The following is a 25,211-nucleotide window of genomic DNA, read 5'->3' on the forward strand; positions in this document are numbered from 1 at the left end:
GACATTACCTAAACCTTTAAAATGCACACGCCAACGCTCAAACACGCTCTTGACAGGCTGAATTGGGACGAGTTCTGAGAAGCGCCCGCCGTAAAAACTCAACGAGGCAGTAAACAAAAGCCACATTTGATGATTTGCAGGAAGGCGCTTTCAATTAGCTACAGTGAACTCATTTGCTTACTTGGTTTGTGGTTGCGTAGAGCTCCACTGGGTCTACCCTCAAGCAATGAGCAAACATAATTCAGTGGAAGAACAGGACACCGAAAAAAACGGACTTCCCCGCACCACCGTGGCCAACGGCCAGTTTCGGGCTTTCAAAGTAGTAGTGGGGTTGTCTAATTTATTCCGGGGAATGAGTATTGCAGCTAGATTTCAGTAGGGCCTGCATGCAGAAAATAGAACAAGCCGTACATTATCAACCTAAGTGGCCCCAATACGGCGCGGAATGTACCAGGCGTGCCGCGAGCTATTGCTCCATTTCGCTCGAGGTCTATCGGATGCTCCACTATCACTACTTCCATAACTTAAGCAGCTGGAAACTCGGGGGTGAGCCGAAGTCGGGCATTTTGAATAACGTTCCATATTGGCAGTTACTGCTGTGCACTGTTAGCCATGTTGCACAGGACAAAGACCCGGACTAAGCTAGCATTTCTGTTCTTCTACATCCTCTTAGCTCACAAACCTGAGTTTTGCCGCAAACAAAACCTGTCCCGCAAGGGGGCGTAATACCAGACACCAGGAAAGGACATGAAATTTTATGTATTCAGCTGGTTGTTGTCCACAAAAACTAAACGAGTTGTAACAGTGCGGGGAAATATTTTTGTGGCTTTTCGGTTGGGACTGAACAGCGCAATTCAATAACACACGAGAAGAAAAAAGCAAATAACACGACCGCTGACTTTACATCCCTCTTCGAGATACCCAGCTACCGCTCATGCAGCGTTCTAAACACATTTCCTCCAGCACTAGTAAGCAACAAGAAATGAGAAACTCCCAACTCTTATCATGCAAACATAGAAGGTCCGCAGAGAACGCCAATCGCGCTCCGCGCCACCAAAACCATTTATTGCTTCAAGCCGTGCATGTTTTCCCGGCATCCCAGAGAGCAGACGTGAAAAATAACCATTGTACGCTAGAACGCATCCGTCAGACGTCGTGGTGGCGGTCTCAGACGCTAAGCTCAGGCGAAATAACCGTGGTGGCTGAGCCTCTTCAGGTCAGAAGTGATTTTTGCCGGACACCTACTCCAAGTGAGCTTTGTGCTGATCTGTCGACCGACTAAAGGCCGACCTCCATGCAGCGAAGTTTCTCGGCGAACTTGGCGCGGCGGACGCGGTGGTTTGACGCGCCGCTCAGTTTTCGTCCACCCCAACCTCCATGCAACGTGACGCGGCGAACGCCGCCGATGGAAGACAGGACAGGAAGTACAACGAAGTACGAGGCTGTGATTGGCTGCGGCCTCAAAATGCAGTTTGCCGCTTCCGGTCGCGTTCGCCGCCGCGCGTTCGACATCTAGCTCGCGTAGATCGCCGGCGAACAGCCGTATTTTCGACGCCGGCGGCGAAGCGGCCGCCGCCGGGCGACGTTCGCCGCCTTTTCGCCTACATTTCGCTGCATGGATGTCGGCCTTAAAACGCGCGCGCTCTGAGAGGGTTTCATACGGGTAAGTACTCTCGTTAAACAGAGAGGCCCACTCCACCGGTTCACGAAGGAAACTGTTGGAAACATACGTCTCAAACAAGAATCTTTCTGACCACTACTGCAGTATCCAACTTACTGCGTCTGTTAACAGCATAACGGCTGGCAAAAACCAAAAAGAAGAAAGAGCATTCTCGCATGGTTGCATCTCGCTCACTCTGTTCGCTTGAAGAATACTAAGATGGAGCACCCTTCTTGTTCGAGTAGTGTGTTCGAGTCGTTGTTCTGGCAGATCGGATAAAGCAGTTCGGGATGATTTGGGACGGAGACATCTCGGCCCCGAATTCCCAACAGTAGGAAAATTGACAGTTATAATGTACCGCCTTTATTCGAAGAAAAGCCACTACCATAGGTTTTGGAACAATACACAATACACAAAGCTGCGTCGTTGCTTAGTGTTGGCTTGAACTGGTTGTGACTGGACTGCATTCTTGAATATAATACTCGTGCGCACCGAGTTTTTATATTAGTTACCAACTCGGTAAAGGTTTCCCGGAGACTTATTGCCTTTAAATATTTTTTTTCATATTACCACCGGTCATACAGAGATGCTTTTAGCTGTCGCAGCCACAGCAAATGACGGGAAATATTTTGGGTTCAATAACTGCAGGACCACGTTTTGCTGAGACAAACAAATGTTTGTTGTAGGGAACTATGCGCGTCCGTAAGACTCCTTCAATTAATTTTTTGGAGCGAAGCCCTTTACTAGAAACAAGGAAATCTAACAAACACTTCTATTGTGAGGACTGATCTTTCTCAAAACGAAGTGCAATGATTGTGCCCCTTTAGTGTTGTTCGTTGAGCTCTTCAAGTATTTCGGTTATAAAAGTATTTCTGAACGGTCAACATTACTTTTTAGTTTGGTATTACGGCTTTTTACCTGGTCATCCAGGATACATTGCAGGTAGAGTCTGAATACCACTAAAAAAAAGCTTACAAGGCTTTTCTAACATCGATGAGTGAGTTTCTTTAACATTAGTTTGATATCACAAAGCTCTAGTCATGGTTACAGTTAAATACCGATATATACCTTTCTGTATTCAAGGTGTGAAAGCAACAGCACACCATTCACGTATTGGTGTACTCAAAATGGACTGTGGGTTAAAATACATCGTAGTAGCTCGTGAAGGCTCCAAAACGTACAGGCGTTACTCAACTCAACACAAATTCCAATATTGTTCTGTAATCTGCTGGGTTCCTATGCAACTTCATTAGGAGATGCCGCAACTCAAGAAATGTAGTGCTTAATAAAAGGTACACAAAACTGTAGAATTCCTTGCTCTCCATGGGCTCTTCTAGCCTTCGTTAGTAACACGTATGCCAAATGTATTGCAAATAGCAGGGCATTACGAGGAACTGTAGAATGACGTCACGTTTTACTTTGACAGAAGCCTAATATTGCATAAGAAGACCCAAGAGGAAGAAAGTGCAATTCTTGAAATATTACCACCTGCGTTCCGTCACGCGACATCGCTCCTGCAGTTTGAATGTATAATTTCGCATGGTTACTGCGAAAACCTTGCAATATGCCACCTATAGGTTGTATGAAAATCTCGTATATCTGCGTGGATTGTCTACAGTAAGCAATTCTGCCAGTTTTGCTTTTTCTCGGTGTTTTATTTGCCCCTCTCCAGCGGAAACTGTAGTTCCTAAATATTACTCTCTAGTGCAATATGGGTTGATGTCCAATTTGTGATTATGTACATAAATGAATTGAAAGGATATTATCACCAACATTTCAAGTGAAGCGGCTCTTTATACAGCCGGAAAAACACTATCGCGTTCATGTGAATTATGAAACCAATATGCAGGAGAGTTTTATATTTAAGCATGGAGTTGAGAGGCAGGCCCTTCAAGACAACATCTAGAAACGCTGCTGCCTTGCGTGTTGTGTCTTGTTGTTAGTTAACCTCTACTAGTAGATTTCTTCGGAATAACGAAGGTACATTCTAAGTGTTAAGCGCTTTACTTTTTGGATATCGCGACGATGTTGCCGTCAACCCCATACTTTTGGGACTAGTTGATCGATTCAGGTACAATACCGACTTGAGGGCAGTACACGAAGAAGCAGTGTGCTCCACCCTCTTAGCCATTCCAGCGCGTCAATCGCACTCTTATTGAAACTATTTTCAGAAAAAAGGCTATTAACGAAGGTTAAGAGCTTTTACACAGTACGGATGTTGCACCGCGACGTTCTCTTCATTGTGGGCAAATTATTCCACTGATAATTTTGCTTGGCTGAAAACAATTCAACATGTATTATAAATTTACCTAACACCAAGAAAACCGCAAAATTCCCAACTAAACTTACCATGTTGACAAAACCTGAACAGTTTTACGACCCTTTGTGACCTGGCGGTGTTTCAGCCTTCCGTATCAAGAAATTGCCGTGCGTAAAATATGTTCTTGGTAGGACCGCATCCAGTACGGAAACATGCTTGTTGCTGAGTCCCTAAGTTCAATACTACGGTTCAATGTAGCAAAACAACGTCTGCGGCGGGAGTTTGTAAAAAAGATTTAGAGAAACTAGAAACTATTCGGGAAAATTGTTGTATATTCGGTTTCACTAGGAACCAAGCTTGTCTAGAAATTCGGCCCGCACCAGGGCGTGCCGAAAAATTCTGTTCTGGCATTAGGCGGACATTTCTCGGAAATGCGAGAGTGAAATATTTTAGGGGCTTTGAAGTTTTTCCGTTACCTTCCATAGTAGTTTTCTTAGAATTATAGCAAAAAAGTTTTAGCTTGAACTTTTACTGGCTATTCATTGTAGTTAAACGTCACAGCACGAACAAATTTTGCCGAGTTGGCTTCTTATGACTGGGCCGCGAACATGCTCACCAACAAATTATTAAAAAAAAATATATGACTAACAGTTGCCGTGACGACTTTTTCACTCACCCACTGTTACATTACAGTACGCCACCATTCTTTCAAAGTTAAGCGTGTAAATTCTCATTCGTCAATGTTCACACATTCATTCATTGCGGCCACCCTGAGAGGATCGAAGTACCTATCACACCTCCTTGCCGCTGAATCAGACAATAGAAATTTTATTATCTTAAGCAATAAAAAAACCTAATTGAAAAAGAATCTGTAATATTTTGCCTCGTATTTTTTGCTTCTCTTGCCGCTGCTTTTTATCATCATTGAGAACAGTGTTTCAGGCTTCAGTTTTATAAAAAGCGGCTAATATGATAAAAACGCTCTATCTACTACAGAACTGCCGACATAAACTTTAGTTCGTTGAAGGTCAAAGGCCCAAGATACCATTGTTTTAAAGATCCGGTGTTTATTGTTTGTTGACAAAATCACGGTATTGTAGAGCTCGCCAAGGCTCACAAACTTCAATACACAGAAAAGATTTTCACAATAAGCATTGTATTTCTCGATTGCTCAAGGCTACAACAATGGGTTGTTATGAGCCTAGCCCTGTTCAATTGAAAGATGGGAGGAGATGCTTGGTAAAAAGATATGAGGAGGAGTCACCACCTCTTTCGGAGGTTTTGTTTGCGTCCGGAACTTATCCCGGAACAGACATTGCACCCGATCCGGTAGAGTAATCAGAAACACTCAGAGAAACAGGTCGTCTACCCCGCCTCGTATAGCCTGCATGTGTATCAGTAAAGACAGTACAAGTGAAGCGGCATTCCTCAAATTGTTAGTACTCACGTTCACACCACCTGGCATATCATGCTCGCGTGTAACATAACAGCCAACCTCTCTGCGTTTTTCTTCAAATAACCAGCCTTATTTTCTCCATCGGTCTCACACGTGCCCTATCCTTCTTTGATATTTGTCTTTGATATTTGTCTTTGTCTTTGATATTTGTCTTTCTGCGCTCACGTATTGGCGCCGCAAACATTGTCCGTCGTCGATTATCTATTTATTCCGTAATATTTACTCATCTCGGGAGGACGACTGAAATGGCTGCAAGGCAACTCTGTGTAACGTTGAGATTCAGGTTCAGGATTTAGGTTGCAGGGCAGAATTTCTCGGCTTTGAATTGACGTATAGGGGCCCATATAACTCTATTCGTATTATCATGGAAGCAGCTGAAATCTGGTGTGGACGCAGCAGAACGGCGTAATTACTCCGTTTTGTCATATCATGGAGATGAAACGTTCTGCCTTAAAAAAGGAAGCAAGGCTGTTTAATAGTTGACAACTGCTGGGAAGGGGGTGTTGTTCTAGATGTTGTGTCATAGTACTCAGATAAAATTTTGATGAAACATCAAGTCTGTTGTAGGTAATCTTGATCAATATTGTCTCCCCTTTCTAGCAAGTACTTCTTGGATTCTGTTCCTTAGAACTAGCCTATTGCAAGCAGAAATCAACCGTTTGAAGGCACTTTGTTTATTGTGTCTCTTTGTATTTTTAACCGTATATTTTACCCTCCCATAAACCAATTCTTTTTCTTGAGGATGTCTGGCTTACCTCAATAACAAATTCGTTCTTTGCAGCTTCGTTATTTTCTGTTATCTCAAGATTCATCATTTGGCCTTATGAATAGTTTTTTTTCTTGGTTTCCAGGTCTGCCTTTTAAAAGTATTACACTAAAATGAGAGGAGGGCGCAACCGGCCGTTTTCTGAACTCATGTCAGGCGCTTGTGCTCGTATCCATTTGGCCACGTCCTTCTTTAGAGAAGTATTCAATTGACAAAAAACCGTTGTGATCGGCATAACTCGTCAAGTATGAAACCACATGAAATAAGATAAAAACACACATTAACGACAACAATTGTTAGTTTCGATTGTAGGTTTCCCTTAATTTTTTTTTTCACATTAGGCCACCTGCCATGCCGCATACTTTTCTATTCGAAAACAGTTGGCCCCGCATTTAAGTGCTCCGCATGCAATCTCGTGACCGAGCAAAACACGCCACTCATAGATAAGGTCCGTTATCCCCATTTACGTACGCATTCCCAAGCGCATAGCGTACTTTCGTGTAAAGTAGACATGATAAGACATAGTATATATAATCGCTCCGAGTACAGAAGATTTAGCACTACTTTCTGAATTGGTGTAGTAAGAAAAAACGGCGTAGGAGAAAAATGGAAAATGCAATTTTGCTGTGCTTACTGCTTTTCGGTGCTACTTTGACCAATGGAAAAGGTGAGACGCTCTTTATGTTGGCCATAGAGATAAAAATGTGACTACAGCCACAATATTTCATTGGCTGAAAAAGGTACATGATACAAGACGAATTAGCAGCCAACATTATGACCACGGTAATACATGCGCTCTAGACTAAGCTCATGCCAAAAGCCTAGACACGGCTTCTCCTCAAATCTTCGGTCTGTATATGGACCTATGGACAAAATAAGACTCATCTTTGTGGTGGGTGGCCTGCTAATCGCTGAACGTTATATATACGGTAGCGTATAACTCTAGCTTGAAGCTTTGCTTACCGTTTTCTGTGGGCAGAGAACTGCGGACGTCCTGCAATCGAGCCCGTGCTGGAGTCCGGGGACCGAATTTTCGGCGGCCAGGCCGCCGTCCCTAATAGCTGGCCTTGGACGGCTGACTTGTACGATAGTGCCGGTGGAGACTTCTGCGGGGGTGTTTTGATCAGCCACCAACATGTGCTTACGGCTGCGCACTGCATCTGGTGAGTCGAGCTATTTTTTAAGCAGGTGCATATTGGCGTCCTAAGAGAATGCATAGCTTTTCATCCATTGGCTTTCATGAGTGCCTAGTCTGCAACAGCAACTAGTAGCCATTCGTCGGCCCACTGTTTGCTGCAAAAATCAAGTATAATTAACAGCGCCTATTTGGAGCCATACATTTTATTTGCGTGCCAAATAACGACAGAGCACTGTATTGTAAATGTAGCGCCCATAGAATGAAAAAGACCCTTCACACAACACCAGTTTTTCCTCCTGAGTTGACTTTTTTCTTAAAAAGCCTGTCACATGAGGAACTTGACCTAATCGCAACAAAAGAACAGTGGCGCACACAACTCTTGTATGCTATGGTGCTAATACCAGGATGGGAAGGTAAGTACTAGGTTAATATGTCCCTCAAGCAAAGGCATACTGTGCTGCGACTAAAATAAAGTGGCCTTACAGGAAGGCACATGATTCGAAATCGCAGTATTTGATTGTGAGAAAAAGGTTTTCTAAAACTCGAGAGTGACAGTTTTCAAACGGAATAGTTTGTTTGCCACAAAAGATCCTTTATTAAAGGCTGATCAAAAAAAAAGACTTGTATGCTTAAAAACCGGCATCTCCAAAACGTAGAACGTGGTAACAATTCCATTAAAAGCCAAGCCTAGACTTTTACTACATGCTACACCACATGTAAAACGTCATTAAGCTACTACAGCATTGTTTTTTTTCAAAGTGCTCCTATAATTCCTTCGTTGAATCCACCTGCAGCCATTTACAGCCTGCGCAAGGATTTATACGGCCATATGGGATACAGTGTACACCGTGTAATAACGTACAATAGTTTGCGCATTGAAAATCTTGAAGAACAAGAAAAATGAGTTTCGAGAACTGCAAAAAAGCAGATTGAAATGGTTCGTCGTAAGAACAATGTGAAACGTTATAAGTAATGGGTACATTGCAATTTGTTCCAGTGACATAATCAGAAATGCACCCCGTTTGGTTTTTTCAGTCCAACTAGAGGTACCAAGTTCACTGTTCATCTGGGGTCTCACAAACGCACCACCAGAGACCAAACTGAACTTGTACGCAAGGTGAAAAAAGTCTGCGTTCATTCTCAATACCCATGCCACCTGGTAAGTGTCGCCGTTTCATTTCTTTACCCTATACAGACTGGACATGACAGGAGTTCTAAAAAGAACGCGGCGAAATTAAAAACACGCTTCAATTAGCGAACCTTACAAATATTGCTTGTGTATTTGCACTAATCCATACTACATTGTCGTGAAATTTTGCTAGTACACACGTCTTTAGGGGTCCTAATAGAACTATTTTAGGCGAACAAAGCTCTGTTTCAATTCCAACTGATCCCTCGTTCTGATGCAGCCTGTCTTTCCTCACTCACGCCCTCTGCAGCATTCGTGACACTCAAGGCGATTTGCAGCGAAAATTTCGGCACAGCGCCAATTATTCTTAAAGCCCCTTTTGTTTATTCAGTGTTTCTGGTGCGTACTTGCATAGGAAAACGCAATACCCTTTTGCGTGATATTTACGAGGAAAGCTTCCGCACGGCCGGAGAAAGTCTTGCCGGCGACTGGCCCTCTCTAGTTCGTGCAACGCGTTGCCAGTGCTCTCTGAGTACGATACGGATACGGTACTGCAGAATAGAAGGGAATGGCTAGGCTTGATTGTTACCGGTCTTAGAGGGACTAGCATATGATAACGAAAGCTCGCAAAGGCAACATAACATGTTCAGATTTTAGATCTCCACACCTTCGCAGTGTTTACGGAATGGCTTGTCAGCGACTTTCGTATACAGTCCGATCCTCGCGTCGTCGATCCTGCCGCTATTAGAGAGTTTTAGTATATCGTGCGGAGGCCTACGTAAAAACATATCGTGCGTTATTTCCTAACGTCCCTGTACTGGAGATGCGCAGTGCGCTACTTAACATTTCTGCGCCTAGCGGACGTTCGTGACACGTACGCTATTTCAGGCAAATTGGACCGTACGTCTACGTGATTGCCTGTCTCTGTGCTTACAACATTGGGGCAGGTAGAGCGGAACCAAGGAGGTTGTATAAAACTTCTGGAGTGGAGGCCTCCCATAGCCGGCAACGCAGGGAGGTGAAGCCGGGGAAAGCGGTCGGCGGCCATATTGCCGTGGGTAGAAAGGGCGCTTAGCTGGTAGGGACGCTTAGTGTATTGCGTGTTCCTTTGGGTTTACACGGGAGATACCGATAGCTAAATTGGATTGTTCGATTAGGTTATTTGACGGAAGCGTTTATTTCGCCTTTCACATAAACTATTGACGTGATTCGATCAGCGAATTAGCGTTTGCATCTCTTTAAGTGGTGAAGAGCCGTGGTGAAGATCCTAGTTCTGTGCTAGAAATACCACTATTGCTTTGATTTCAATAAAATCCGCCGCGGTGGCTAAGTGACTGAAGCGTTGGGCTGCTGAGCACAAAGACGCAGGTTCGATTTTGGGTCGCGGCGGCCGCTTTTCTGATGGAGGCGAAAAGCAAAAACGCCTGTATGTTCGAGATTTCGGCGCACTTTAAAGATGCCCAGGTGGTCATAATTAATCCAGAGCCCTCCACTCCGACGCGCCTCATCGTCTGCGTTGCGTCGGGGCATTAAAACGTCATAATCAATCAATCTTTCATTTGAATAAACGTTTATTTGGTGTCTGTAAGGTTATAGCCCGCCCTTAAGTATTAAAATTATACATGTTGCACACCATGGCAAGAGGTGCCGCCTGAAAACGGCTACTAATTTCCGCATTTCACGCTGAAAAGTGCTGTACCCCTCTGTTCTAGCGTGATTAGTGGGCGCTTGCTTCTTCTAGCAGCAGTGCCGGAATTCATTAATGTGAATCACGCAACTGTCACACCCAAACAAGCTTTGTCAGAACTGTGTATCGAGACGACTTGTTTTCAAACAGTGCTGCAACATGCAAGTTTATTGGTTCATACGACATCCCCATTGATGGCACATGCACAAGGCCAAATTAAGTAGCATGCTGAGTTACTATGCGGCCCACACTTTATAAATCCCTGTTTCCGTTCGTCGCTGCCATTTCTAGCTTTTCCTTGTATTTTACAAAATGTATATGTAGTACCCTTAAGCTGGTCACAGCTGTTTCTTTATTCAGGGTACACAGTCTATACGATTGATGCACATTTCGTGTCTCCCTCGCACTGGTTTTTTTTTCTCTTTTTCAGGAGGTTACTTAATTACATTCTCAACTTCGTTAACCACACACATTCGCACACGATCAACCCGCTATTAAAAAGAAAACTGCGCGCAGGAGGTTACTGTTGGCGTCACAGCCTCGCTAACCGTATACGTTTGCACGCGAGTAGCACCCGCGAGACGAAGAACGCGGGAGAGCATTGCATCAATGATTTGTATAAAGCTAAGCAAAACGGCTCGGCTAACCTCGCCTTTACAATTAAACTCCAATCAAAACCCTGCGAGTACTCGCGTAAGGCGGGCTGAGCGCAAATCAAATATTCGACGTCACTGCCTTGGTTTATGTCGTTACTACACAGGGTGGTCAATTTTAGGTCGACGGTTTTTATTTTAATTACATGCTTAAATGTCCGTAAAAATCACCTCTACAGTGATGTTATGCACCCAGAAAAAAACAAAGGAGGCGGTAACTATTGATGTCGGTGGCCTAATTAACTAATATTCATTAATTATATTTTAATGGCTGCAGTAAACAGGCATGTTTGTATTGCAAATTTAGGTGCAATTGTGTTTCTGCGCAGTATCATTTAGCAGAAATCTTCAAGCGCATCTGTACTCCGAGATATTGAACTGCGAAGTTTAATTGCCGTTCGCATGATTACGTATGCAAGACAGTGAGGACCGGCACAAAGCCCCACCTGCCTATCCCACACACTTTTTTCACGTGCCTGCCGTGAATGGTTTTTTGGTTGACTACGGGGTGGAGGCATAGACAAAAGTGATAACTGGCGCCCTTGGCGTCTTGGCTGGCGTTATCGCAATCTGCAGTACTCGGAATCGCTATCGAAACACAGAACAAAGGCGCGGAGCTCTGCGCCGGTCATCGTGGTCTAGCATGCGTAATCATGCGAAGGGCAATAAAAATTCGCAGTTCGGATGCGGTAGAAGAATTCTGCAGAATGAAACTGCCCAGAAACACGATTGCGTCTAACTTTGCATTACAAACGTGCCTGCTTACTGCAGCCATTAAAAATTAATTAAACAATGTTAGTTAATTAAGCCAAATATAAAAGCACTTAATTCTATGTCCCCCAGGGCGCACAACTTCACTGTAGAGGTGGTCTTCCCGCAAATCCACGCGCCTTATTTAAAACAAGAACACCTGTTGGCTTAATTTCGATCACCCTGTATTTATCTGAGCAAACACTCTGCAATAAATTAGTGCGCAAGCAGAAATTGCGGGACACATCATGTGTGCTGGAATTTCTGCTTCCGCACTACTGCCATTGTTTAATAGTATGTCACATGTTTGTTTAATAGTATTAAACAAACACGTGATCTCGCGCAGTCGTTCGACTACTTACCACCGCAACTACGAGTGAAAACATTTGCATATCTGCGTGAACAATTGCGTAAACAGGTGGATCGGCACCATACTGCACAAATAGTCGGAAAGTGCACACTTATAACGCTGTAGTACTCGTTAGACACAAAACGAACTAAGCCCAAGGTTATCCCCGGCGTCTTCTTGGCGCGATTAGCGCAGCCGAATGCGACGCACGAGCACAGCATTTCCGATTTCTACAGCTTTGTAGCGTCAGAAGAATATTCACGACAAACTAAACCATAAATGCACTCATGCGAGCGTGTAACACCGCAAGGCTTTCAGCAGGGAGCCGGCAGTAAGCGACCGATGCGGTGCGGCTGCTGCGACGGAATGAGTTTTTTGCCCAAGGCAAGATGGCAACCGTCGGCGTCAGTTCTCCAGAGCCGTCTCCACTCCAGAAGTTCTTGCAACCTCCTTGAGCGGAACACCTCAATGTTACCATGCCTCTTGGAGGAGTAACTTGCATCTTAGAGAACAAGTTTTTAAAGCAACGCTTTACTACTTTCGTCCAGCAATTTCGTGGAGGATGCGCAAGGTCACCTTTTGTCGCAAGGTCACACAAGGTCACACATGCGCAAGGTCACACACCCCCGGCGACACACCCCTCGAAGCGCATCGTGTGATTCGCCGGGCCCGCTGTTGGCGCCCGCCGGGGCCAACAGCGGTCACTACCGCAGCTGCGGCCGAGGAAGCCGAACAGGCCCGCAGCCTCGAATGCATGGGGTGCTGGATCGTTTCAGTCAACGTGACTCGCCTCCCGCCCGGCGAAAAGGAACGGTGCGTTCGCCATGAATAAACGCCGCGCTCGCCCCGCGAATGCCGTGTTCTCCAGGCCTCCTTCTGGTAGCGTTGCACGGAACCGAACGGCTTTGAGACGTGGTCGGCAATACAGCAAAATGAAAGCTTACCCAAGCGAAATCAAGACGCAACCAGATTAATCCAAGGTTTTGCTTTGCACATCCAAGGTGAGCTGAGCGTATCCGTAGCCATTTTTTTCTCTCCCGTTTTCTTAAAAAGGTCGTGCGTTTTCCCTTTTGATCTCGCGGTGAGCGAAACTAACATGGAATCGCTGACTGCCCGAACAAGGCTCCTGCGGGCTGGCGTCCGATGCTAGGTGTGTGACGCGTTCGCCTCAGGTGGAAGACGAGGGTTGGCTCCGGCGAGTCCCGAATTAGTTGTCACTAGGGACGACACAGCTCGGTGTGCGATTAGAAGTCTTCTCAGCTTTGTCCACAGTGAAGTGACTTGCCGCCGAACCCAGCAAATCGCGTGAAGTCAGTGTGATGTTTACGACGATGTGGCGACGAACTATCGCGTTTTACTTTTGTGCTTCCGACCCACAGAGCAAGCAGGTGCGTTTTCACGTCGAATTTCTTCGAAAAATAATTTTGGGGTGGTTTTGAGCCGAATAAAATGTATCGCGGTTCCTCGCATTCTGTTCACACCCCAAACAAAAAGTAACCTCGGTGATTTAATGCTTCCAATAAAGAGCGTGCTTATGTAGGAGAATAATTCTATGATGTTGTGCACGTTTTGAATTCAATAGTAGTCGTGCGAAATTCCAGGTGCTCGTTCAACCGGTTGAGCGCTGCTTAGCCTGCGGTTCAACAGATGGCGCCATCAGGGTTCGTGTGCCGCAAAGCAAAACCGGCGAAACAATGTGCCGAAACACTCTGCGCGGGGCCAGAGTTGCGTGCCGCAAAAAATTAACCTTTAGCACCCGCAACGGCAGAGAGCGCTGCGCTAAAACTCTCTATTTGCGTACCATGCACATGTGCTTGTTTTTCTTTCGGGTAATAATATATAATTCCCCTCCACCTTTGTCTGCCTCCGAATGGGGTGCCTGTGGAACAAGTGGATATCAGCTGATGACGAGATATCGGGAATGTGTTCTGGCACCAAAATTTAACCCGAAAAAATTGTTGTATGTGTTACTTACACGTCGAGGGTTGACCTGAGCCCGTATTTGTTTCTTGCCTTCTTGAACTAATCTTCCTGGTGCGCGTAATAAGATCATATAAATTATATTTTGGAGCAGCTAAAAATATGTTGGAATAATCTCTTTAACTGCACGAAGGTGGAAAGAGAAAGCTGTATTGGGCCGTGCTTTCTTCCGGAGGGGTTCGTAAACTAGTTGAGACATTTCCTTCAAGTGAAAAGAAAAGGACATTCGATCTCTTTCCGCTGTTAGAAAGCAGATTTGCTGAGCCCGAGGTCGTGGGTGAGATTCTCGGCCGCGGCGGCGGATTTTCTAATGGAGGCGAAAAGCAGAAACGTTCGTGTGTACGAGATTTCTCCGCACGTTAAAGATCCCCAGGCGGTCAAAATTAATCCGGAGCCCTCCACTACGCGCGCCTCATCGTCTGCGTTGCGTCGGCGCGTTAAGACCCTACACGGTGCTCTTTATGGCTCCGTTGTCTATGGCAGACTGCAAGGAGTGCAGAAAAGCATGTTTGTGTCCAACTTGCGAATGAGCATATTCTGTTTTGGTTAGTTGATTAAAACTTTGAAGCCCTAGATGTTTATTCGGAGGGACTGAAAGGGTGCTGTCCATTTCCTTGCCCAAGTCGCCCGTAAATTGAGAGAAGACGTGAAATCTACAATATCTACAACTTCAGTGTGTCATATTTACATATGAAATGAGCATGACATATAAGATATGTTAGAATCACCTCGGCGGCTAATTTCACATTATTTATATAGGGACTTTTCCGATAAAGTAACACAAGGCTTACATCTAATCCCTAGCCGTACTTTCCCGCAAATTGCCTTGTATTTAGAGTAGCCAAAATACAGTAACCTTCGCAATCTCTCTGTGAGCTAATGATGACAAGTAAATAAAACTTGGTGTATTAATACAGTCGTCATACCACCCAATTAACCTTATTTCTAACTGTGCAACGAATGTCTCATGACATTAAACTTTACTAAGGGTGAGGTAATGTGCTTCAGCCGTAAACATGTAAATTCGAAACTTCGTTATCACTTAAAGGAGCCATGAAGAGAAAACACAAGTTTGGTTCATTAAAAAGATTGACTCGTTAGAATCATACTGACACCACTTTTAATGTAAACTTCGCTTAACTAAGCTACATAAATAGGAAAAAAGGGAATGGCCATGCGACCCACTCGCTCATTTCCCGAAACAGAACCTATGATGTCTCATGAGACAGCGCTGCGATTGGCGGAGGGCGGCAAAAGCAAACGCAAATTAGGCAGAGTTTATAAGCTTGCTGAACAAAGCTATTTGCGCTTAAATTTAGGGCACATTCTTTTTAAAGCCGTAAGAATAGTGGGAAAAACAGTGTAAGTTACGAAAGCACATGTAAACATAGAAGTACCGATGTGTACTGATGTTGGTACTGCGCGCACTATGCTTGTTTAGCTGCACAGAACTGCGGAGCTTTGGGGTCGTCTCAGACGGTACTGGCCGATTGATTGACGCTTGCTACGGTGTCTTACGTGACCATATATTTCGAGCGAGCAGAATGTTTCAGGAAACTATTTTCTCCCAGAACAAAAACAAGTAAGGTTAAAGAAGGTCAAAAACAAACCAAAGGCAGAAAACGGCATGCCACGGTATGGTGGCGCGATCTAGGTTTAACGTAAACAAACGCGTGAACACCTCGATGCCACCGCTGCCGTACAGGGTGGAGACACCCTTTGAACGGTCCCGTGACGCTGCAATTGGTCAACGTGCTCAACGAGTCGTTCTTTTCGTTTCCCACGCGATCCAGCGACGCGAAACAGATAAGATGATTCAAACTTCGCCAGTTAACCGCGTTGCGGCGATAATTGTAGCGCGGTTTTGATACAATGACTTGCTTCAGCGGCGAGCGAGCGACCCAAAATGGCGGCGCCAGCGTATACGTGTCTCCACCCTGTACGGCCGACACGTGAATCAAGGGATCCTAGGCTGCAGGGCGGTCTGTGATGTCATTGCGGGTCACAACAACACACGATTTAGCGGGAAAATCAAACTTCTAACTTAAATTGATTATTTTTTCTCAGTGAAAAAAGCGTCGTTTGCATTCGGACAAGCGCTGGGGGCACTATAAAACACGAAATCTTTCGAATAACACAAACTTGTATTTTGTCTTCATGGCTCCTTTAAATAACACTGTGCTTTCCCATACTTCTCCGTACAAGTACCACGGTGTTCTCTTTACAGCCGATCTTTCATGGGTCCCACTTATCACGTCTTTATGCGCCAAAGCATCACGTTGGCTGGGTTATCTCCGTCGCTACTTGCAAAATTCACGAACTTACATTCGTAAACTCGCCTTTCCAACATTCATCATGCCACAATTAGAATTCGACTCGTCAGTTGGGTCCCCTCACCAGAATTACGTAATAAATATTATAGAAATGATGCAGAATATAGCAGCCCGGTTCATATCACGGAACTACAATACCAATTCCAGCATAGCACAGATAAATCTAGACCTGCAACTGCCACCATTAGACAGCCGGCGTAATATTGCTGTTTGTGCCTTTTCCACAAATATTTTTTCACCCTTAAACGAACCCGGCTACCACATCAAATAGCTCCTTCATTGTAACGCTGATTGTATAATCAGTCCAGTTTCATGAGCATATACGGTAAAACCAATGGATTAATTTCATCCGCACTGCGTCGTGTCATTTGCTTTGGAATGAGCTGTCTGATAACATTGCCACCCCATCTATCCCCGAAACATTTCGCCATCAGCAACTCGCACTTTATGCTATTATTGCTGCTAAAAAATTATAACGCCTGTTACGAGGATTTGCGTCTATGCCGTTTTTTCTTCTCACAAATTGTATGCTTTTTCGCTCCGTTAACGGTCACAAGTGGTCATTTACGGCCAAAAAGTGATCACTTTGTACTTTGAAGTGGGTATTACGTTCATATTTTGTTTTTAGGATGTTCCTGTCTTAAATTTAAGCATTGTATTGGTTTACGTTTTTAAATGCCCCCCTTACTGTATGCCCTCCAATGGGCATAGAGTATTTACTCATAGGGTTTCTATTATTACACAAATAAATTTCAGTATATTGTTTAAGCAAAACAATGAATTAAACTGAAGGAATCATTATTAAATTGAAGGAAACAGCGCTTTCATCAGAAAGTTGTTTTTTTTTGTCAAATTTTGCGATGAGAGGTTCTTTCACCTCACGCAGTTTTCGTCCGATAATAGCCAAAAATAACTGTAGTGCTCAAATGCAGTGATATTTTGTGATCTCCAGGTAAAGCACCGAATAAGCTGTGGTTTTTACTTCGTATTTTTGTTTCTACAGTCAATCAAAGAAGGAAGCTGGCCACGTTTGAACGACATCGCCATCATTACACTCCAGGACAGAGTGAACTTCTCGAGCGCAATATCCCCAGTGTGTCTTCCCAGTCATCATGAAGCACTCCCAATAGGTTCTGCATACTACGTGACAGGATGGGGATCTACGACATGTAAGCAGAGACACCATGAAGCTTCGGTGCCCAGGAGAAGCAATCGGCAAGAACTTCTAAAATTTGTCTCATTGTTCTAGCATAGACGATAAACAGCAAACGGGTCACACACGAGATGCCTCCCCCTCTCTCAATTTGGTGCCAACGCATGCACATAGAGATCCGCCACCGCGATTAATACTTACTGTCAACTCCACTAACCCACGGCCCGACGACATTCAAAGGACACTTAGACAAAAGTTTAGGGGTCGCAAATGCGAAAGCAAAAATATGCCGTTGGACAGCGTAGACACTTTGCGTCACAGCAACGTTCTCTAACAGCTTTCTCCTCTTGAAGGTTGACACAATTCACTTCGCTGGACCTGCATCAGAAAAATTTAATTCGCTTCCAGGTGTTGCTTAGCTCGTGGACCACGGCTACTTCTTTTTGGATACGACAAAATTTAAGCCCTTTTTGTGGACTGGTTCGTGTTAAGCATCGCTTCTTGTTTTGAAGACGCGTGGGGCCTCGGCAGTGCTAATGTTAGACATTTAGGAATGTATAAAATCCTAAGTGATAGCGTAATGTAAGCTAGGCGGCTAGTGCTGCCAAATTTAAGATTTGCGTGTTAAACCACCAATACACTCCAGAACACAACTATAAAGTCGAAAGTTTTCTGAAAAAAAAACTCGCTGCGCTGCCTTAAGGGCGAAGAGTCGTGGTGCTGGGCCTATATAGACCGGTTTGTCCCCCGAACGACTGTTTTGCAGATGAAGGTGAAAAACAAAAACGCCGGTGTGTTGAATTTTCGGCGCGCGAGAAGAACGTCAACACTGAAAAATAATCCGGGACCATCAAGAAAGGCGGGCCAATTACTCCACTTTCTGCTTCGGCCCGTAAAACACCACAGTTTTTAATGAAGAAAAGGAAAATCACTGTTTTCAATTTCATTTCTAAACATAGCAAGCATATTTGCACGTATTTGTAGATTACTGCTAGAAATGGTGATACATAAGAAGGAAGAAAAAATTCCCTGCATTTCCCCGAGGGGAAGAATGTGAAAGTGCGAATGCACGAGTTCAATTTGCGCGGTTCGGTAATGTTCGCGAAAGAGAGATCACACACACACACCCAACTACAAAGAAAGAAAGATGCATTCATTCACAGACACCTATTTGTGATGTCGTTGTACTTGATTGCTAGAGCGGATCTCAGCTTTGAAATTTCGTGTCAGTACTCTTTTAAGCGGGTGCATTAGCCCTTCTCACGCCCGATTCTTGGCCAATCCCCCACGTGGGTATGTGCTATGTCAGCGGCCAGGCAGCGCGCGCCCATCTCCCCCCGTTGCCAAGGAAGACGAGGAGCGCGCGCACCCGCAGCTGTTGCTATGCGGACGGCGGCGGACGCTTCAGGCTCGCTTAAGAAGTGCATTCGCACTTAAAACAACTGACTGAGATTATGAGCTGTATGTTTGCTACTTACGACTGGGTGAGCCACTGAGCAGTAATTGTCTATGCGTCTGAAGACCGTTCGAGTAACTGAATAACTTGTACAGTCAAACCCGAATATAACGAACCAGCATAGAGCGAATTATGCTATATATCGAACAAAAATAAATCAGTTACGAAAATACACACGAAACACATTCCTTATAACGAACTTCACATCTGATATATCGAACTCAGCATGCCTAGAATGGCCGCCAAAATGCATGGTCTCGGAGCGGCGATTGAGATTTTGAACGGTCGCGACTTTTGAGCAAAGGCCGCGACTGAGACATTGCCCCTCGTATGGAGTGACATGACGCCCGAGCCTTTCCGTAACTGTTTCCGACGCGCGGAACTCATGACGGAACCCGCCCAGTGAGTGAGTCCGGACCAAGGCGGCAGCTCGCCAACTTTCCCGATGCTGTGACGAAAGGAGTGTCCTTCGAAGATTTCCTGAGTGTCGACGACGACGCTGCCGTCACTGTAAGCCCCTCAGCAGCACCGTCGTAATGGTGATGAAAAGCACCGAGAAGGCAGAGGATGTCGCAAGTGAAAGCCGTCCGACGCTTAATGAAGTGCTTTCGGCAGTCGATGTCCTCCGCCAATATTTTTTCGACATTGAAGGGCACGGACTCGAACTGGTGCAAGCAATGTCTCGTGTAAGGAATGCTATGCTAGTTGATGCCGCCAAAACGAAAGGGAAAACAAAAATCACCGCTTTTTGGAAGTAGGCAGTTAAGGCGTTAAGGCGGAAAGTAGCTTTATTATTTGCAATAAATTGATTGTATTGTGTATGGTAATGACATACTTTATTTTCTTCGTTTCTGCATTTGGGGATGGTAAGGGGATTCCCGTGTATTGCGAACTCGCAACAATAAATTTGTTATAGGCGGGTTCGGCTATATCGAAGTATTGGATATATCGAACTAATCATGGCGCATATTGCGGTTCGCTATAACCGGGTTTGACTGTATATACGACCCAGATCACTGAGCTTTCAAGTCTATAAGTAAACAGTGGACTCTCACAGACTAAGAACTTACAATTTATATCTCTCCAGCTATGGAAAGTTTGAATTAGGTTAAAGAAAAACGCCGCTAGGCCACGTAGGCATTCCGCAACATTCGGATATTTTTATAATATAATAATCAGCGGATTTTCTGTTTGACTAGAGCTATTTTTGAATATTCAATATGGACTCTTTGAGCAGAAGTCGGTATAGTACAATGTAATCACCGTGGCAGCTAGAAACGTCCATCTGTCGAATGTGTCTACCTTTGAGAGCGCCGCCCACAGTTGCAGTACCTGGCGCAAATAACGAAAAACTTGCGTTTGCTCTTGAGACAAGAGACTTTGTGATTCCAAATTTCGCATTATACCTTGTCTTTTACTCTCATTTTACTGATAGAGTGACAAGAAACAGATGGTCTTACTTTCTATGTGACCGTCACATATGCCGTACCGCTCAGGAATTTCCTTTTCTTTCAGCCACTGCCGAGCAGATAGACTCTGCTGAACTAAAACAAGCCTTGGTACAGGAGATGCCATGTACTAACTACCCACTTCTAGCAGAAGGCCTCATATGTCTCCGAGGTGTTACAGGATTTCATAGGCGAGTAAGTGCAACTTTATTCCTTTTCCTTACTGCAGCTTGCTTACTCACGTATGCACAAAATGCACGAACTACTTTCTCAACTACACGAGAAAGAATTAATTTAGGTAAGCCCGGGTCCAATTTGCAATGTTAGTGTGAAGCGGAAGACAATGATCACAAATAAAGGCTGGGCTAACTCTAGCAAACGCAGAGTTGGATACGAGCGCATCTGATGTTGACGTCGATGACGGAAACCTGTTTGCTTACGTGCGTAGGAACACGCGCGCATATAACGCTGTAATACACATCATCCTGTCACAGCAACTCAAATGCAATTTTACTTCTACTGATCCAAAGTACTTCAAAGGGACACTGAAGTGATTTGTAAACAATGCGGGATTACGAGCGCAAATTGTAGTCCGGAGTCCCTAGGCCCTGTTTCGACCACTCTGAGCGCGTTTACGCGAATGTATTTAGTAGAAAAATCAATTCGAACATGCTGTTCTCCTCTATTTACGCTCGCCCATTTTCTGTGCGTTTTCGTGTGATGTCAGCAGGAGAGGAGCTGGCAAATGGCTGCGCTACTGCACGGCTCGCCGACCTTCCGCGACCGAGTCAGTCGGCCCAGCGTTTAGTCCGCCGGCCGCCGACGGGTCGTCGCAATTCGCTCGATCAGTTGAAACTAAGCTACACCACGTTTGGGAATGGACGAATGTGCCTTTCTTTACTGCGTTAGTTTGTACACTGTATCAAGCTCCAAGTCAAGGTCGCTTCACGCAAGCGCTGCACAAGCGCACATCCGACGCTTCGCTGTCTGATACGCCAGTAGGAAAATATAAGGCCTCTTGAAGGGGGAGAAGAGTCAGCGAAGTCAATATAGGTACTAAGGAAATAAAATCAACTGATATTTTTTATCGTACAGCGTAAAACTAGGGTGCGGGAAGCACTTTTTTTGCGCTGGGCGAACAAGCACAGCGGTCAGCAGCACGACTACGTATCTGCGAACGCTTTTCCGTCTACGAAATGCAATTGCTAGACGTGGGCTATTGTGGAAACTCGGGGGACGCTTACTGCACGAGCGCAATACAGCAAATAGTCACCTAAGCTGCTTGAAATACTAAAACTAACTAAAAGTGTAAACTGGTTATACATTATATAGCTTATGTTTCCATTGTAGGCGGCCGATGAGGCGGTGCGGCCGAGCCCACGTTTATTGTGGTTGCGTTGGCTGTGCCATGAACACGACGAGGCGCGTAGAACACCGGTGCCGTTCCCGAGGTGTGTCGGGTGCCGAGTGTGTTCCGTGCCAGCTAGCCAATCTGCTGATGATGATGGTGGCGCTACAGGGCTCCCCCCCCTAGCGTGAAGCGCGGTAAAGTGACAAATGTAAATAGTAATGCAGGAAAATACACTATGCACTATGTACAGGTATGTACAATTTGTCCGTAGTCAGGAAGAGTCCGTGGGCAATCAGTGGTCAAGTGGCAGGGGTTGACTAAACGGCACGGTCCTGGTCGTAGGCGAGGTAGCATCAGGGATGTGGGCAACCTCTGGTGGACGAAGCTGGGAGTGCGGCCGCGGACGCATTGCGGGATGCGAAGCGGCTGCTGCAATTGATGGTGGAGCGAATGGCAGACGTAACTCGAAGGACATCGGCAAGGTGAAGCGGGGTGCAGCAGAATGACGACCGGAGTTCGGGCTTGACTGCGCTGTGGTGTTTGCTCTAGGGATGTGTCGCTGTCTGGGCAACGTGCGCACGCGCCATGCGAGACGGAGCAGCGGAGGGCGCCAACGACAAGCGTATTTCGAACTACCGGTGTGTCGAGTTCCTGTCGTGCAGTGCACTCGCGCTGGTTTCATCCGGGGTCGGAGAGCAGAGCGCCTGTGACACCGTATACCGAATACGCTCCTGTAGCTGGGAATCGGTCGAGGTGGGGTAACCAGTTTGCGGCGCGTCTGACTGCATGGAGACAAGAAATTGTTCTTTCGGCGACATTTGTTGAGACGTTTGTCCAGCAATTGTTTCTCCGGTGTCTCCATCGTAGCCAGGGTGTCAGGACTGTCGGAGGCAGTCTGATCAGTTTCGAGTGTCAGTTGCACTTCCGAGGATCTCGAGCTGTTGTCGACTACTGGAAGCTGTTCCACCGGTGACGGGGGAGAGGGCTCGCGTGTGCGGGGAGGAGAAGGGTCCGAAAGATCCTTCTCACCAGTGCCGTGCGGCGAAGGCGGTGAAGTGTCCCAGTTGTTAGCGGCAAAGCAGTCAACACACGGGTTGGTTTGTGCTGGAGACGCAACAACGTGTGGGACAGCGCCATGGTGTGGCGTCGAGTTGGCTAAGTAAAACGCCAATTCGGAAGTGCCGCAAGTCGTAGTCGGGGCTCGCGCTTGTTGGTCAGGCAAGGGTGGACCTGCCGGCGACGTGTAATCCACGGATGCCGTTGGAAGGCGTGGTGGTGTGGACAAAGGCGTTCCTATACCGTAGTGGTTTAGGACAGCGGCCTTGAAGTCGTCATACGCACCGGGTCTGGGGTCGGCAGCTGGATCTGCTCAATGAGGTCAGCAGGTAGCTTCTGTAGTGTCGCGAGGTACCCGATTTCCGGGGAGCAGATGTCATTTACATAAAAATGGCTCTCCAAGATGACGAACCAGGCAGCGTGGTTTGAGATGGAATCAAACGGGATCAGCAAGGTAAGGTCTAGGAGGGCGGGGAACGTTCTTCGCGTGCCGTCGTCCGCGTTGTGGCTGGGGAAGCAGCGTTGATAAACCATGGCGAAGTCGCTTGCCGGGTCACCAAATTGTAGGTGGCCGATGAGGCGGTGCGGCCTAGCCCACGTTTATTGTGTTTGCGTTGGCTGTGCCATGAACACGACGAGGCGCGTAGAACACCGGTGCCGTTCCCGAGGTGTGTCGGGTGCCGAGTGTGTTCCGTGCCAGCTAGCCAATCTGCTGATGATGATGGTGGCGCTTCAGAGAATGATGATGGTGGCGCTACACCATCATCGGCGTCGTCCCGCCCCCCGTAGTCTAGTGGTCTGGAGCACTGGGTATGTCACCCGAATTGTTTAGCCAGTCACAAGTTCGAATCCCCGCGGGTACATGCTTTTTTTTTCTTTTATAAGTTCACTTTTTCGTTTTTCGCCGATGTTTTCTATTCTGGGTTCACCTTTTTTGGGGCCGCAACGTTCATTGCTCCATGAACTAGTCCACAGAACTCGCGCAGGCTGGCACTGGTGCGCTAGCGAGTTCTCATTGGCGTGCTGTTGCCATATGCACCGAGTGCAGGCAGGCAGTGGGCCAAGGCCAGAATCAACAGACCCTTGGACTGGTGCGAACACGCTTTTTACGATACAGGCATGAGTGAGGCAAGCTCCAAATATGGGGGAAAAGCGCATGCATTTGAGCGTCTGCGGGGACGCGGAGGGCGTACATGCACTGCGTAGGGCTCAGCCAATGAATGCTACGATTCCAAGCCATCCTGGTAGCCTTATCTTATGCATTTTACAGTCGACAACATGGCAGAAGCGCGGTACTACGATTACTGTGATATTGAGAATGCCCATCCAACGATGCCATCGGATGTCAAACATGTTGTTTTACAGAACCGAAACCGAAACTTGTTTGATTACTAACCTTGGGCATCGTCCAATCACGGTGCCCCCTCCTCCCAACGTCACAGCTTAGTTGGTGCGGCCGCCGCAAACCACGCATGGTAGTTTTTCTTCTTTCGCGCTTTGTAAAATAATTATCGATTAGTCAACCGGATAAACGATGAAAAGTGTGCTAATTTCAGCCAGTCTACGCAGTGCAAGCAAAAACCGGAGCTTGAAAAATTCACTTCAGTGTCCCTTTAATATAACCCACCATGAGCGCATTGTTCGGCTTTAATGTGGCACTTCCTCATAATGTATGAATATTTTAAGGTGTACTACGTTTGTCGCATATCATAGATAAACGTACAGCTAAACCCTAGTAGCCGAAATCAAGTAATGCAGCAAATCTCAGCCAAATGCGTTTTGCAGATTTAATTGTGACCTCTCTATAATCATTTTTTGTGTTCAACCCAGTAATATATCACCACCTAAGCCATTTACCCAGCCAATGTTCAGTTAAAAAAAAGTTTCTTTTTCTCTGTTGAAGGGCGACAGCGGCGGACCTATGGTTTATCACAAGAATGGAACCTGGACGTTATATGGACTTGTTCACACGTGTCGGAACATATTCGATAATATTGACGAATCTTCAGGGACTGCAACGAGGGTTTCGTATTTTACCAACAATTTTATTCAGCCTTACCTGGCCACAGGAAGTTCATGGCTCAATCCATGGAGCCCCCGGCGCTTTACGTGTTTTGAGTAGGTTTTGCAATGACTTTTTTGTCAATGCCGCGATTAGAAAACGGAATATACATCAGAAACACAGTTGGCAGCATTTGGTGAACGGTACTATAACCGAATAAAGCGATGCTTTGAAGTCTTCATTTTGCTACATATAAATTCATGGTTCGCTTTGGGTACTTCCTCTGAAAAAGGCATAACGGTATTCCTACTTAGGTGCTTTACGTTCAATAAAATACAACGAAAGCTTTGCTGGCTTCTACTTACAGGTTTCTCTGCAGAATGTAGCGGCACAGACATGGTATTAAACATCAAACAAAAAACTAGCACTGTATTTGTGTCAGTACATTTTCGACTCTGTTTTCGGAATCTTAATAAGAAGCTAGCGCCCAGCGTATTGTTCTTTCATTAGAGCCTTCCTACCTGGAACCTTTCAACACAGCTGGCCGAAAATGCTTCTTTTTTTGAAGCTTAAGTACCGTGAAA

At 45.7% G+C, this 25,211-nt stretch overlaps 1 protein-coding gene across 1 annotated transcript; it reads left to right on the forward strand.

Annotated features, from left to right (window-relative positions):
- The first annotated feature begins 6,718 nt into the window (after window positions 1-6,718).
- LOC144144699 (chymotrypsinogen B-like) lies at window positions 6,719-24,879 on the forward strand. The gene is made up of 6 exons (XM_077676230.1): window positions 6,719-6,809; window positions 7,122-7,305; window positions 8,316-8,439; window positions 17,165-17,330; window positions 20,286-20,413; window positions 24,529-24,879. The coding sequence occupies exons 1-6, from the start codon at window positions 6,749-6,751 to the stop codon at window positions 24,745-24,747; spliced, it is 882 nt and encodes a 293-aa protein (XP_077532356.1). The 5' UTR covers window positions 6,719-6,748; the 3' UTR covers window positions 24,748-24,879.
- Window positions 24,880-25,211: the final 332 nt, after the last annotated feature.

Source organism: Haemaphysalis longicornis, unplaced genomic scaffold (assembly GCF_048455015.1).
Source record: "Haemaphysalis longicornis isolate Haplotype H1 unplaced genomic scaffold, Haemaphysalis longicornis Haplotype H1 scaffold_7, whole genome shotgun sequence".
In the NCBI taxonomy this organism is placed as follows: domain Eukaryota; kingdom Metazoa; phylum Arthropoda; class Arachnida; order Ixodida; family Ixodidae; genus Haemaphysalis; species Haemaphysalis longicornis.

Coding starts and splice junctions, on each gene's coding strand:
- LOC144144699 (XM_077676230.1), top strand. CDS start 6,749: ATGGAAAATGCAATTTTGCTGTGCTTACTGCTTTTCGGTGCTACTTTG. Junction 7,306..8,315: donor ACGGCTGCGCACTGCATCTG/GTGAGTCGAGCT, acceptor TGGTTTTTTCAG/TCCAACTAGAGGTACCAAGT. Junction 8,440..17,164: donor CTCAATACCCATGCCACCTG/GTAAGTGTCGCC, acceptor TTGTTTCTACAG/TCAATCAAAGAAGGAAGCTG.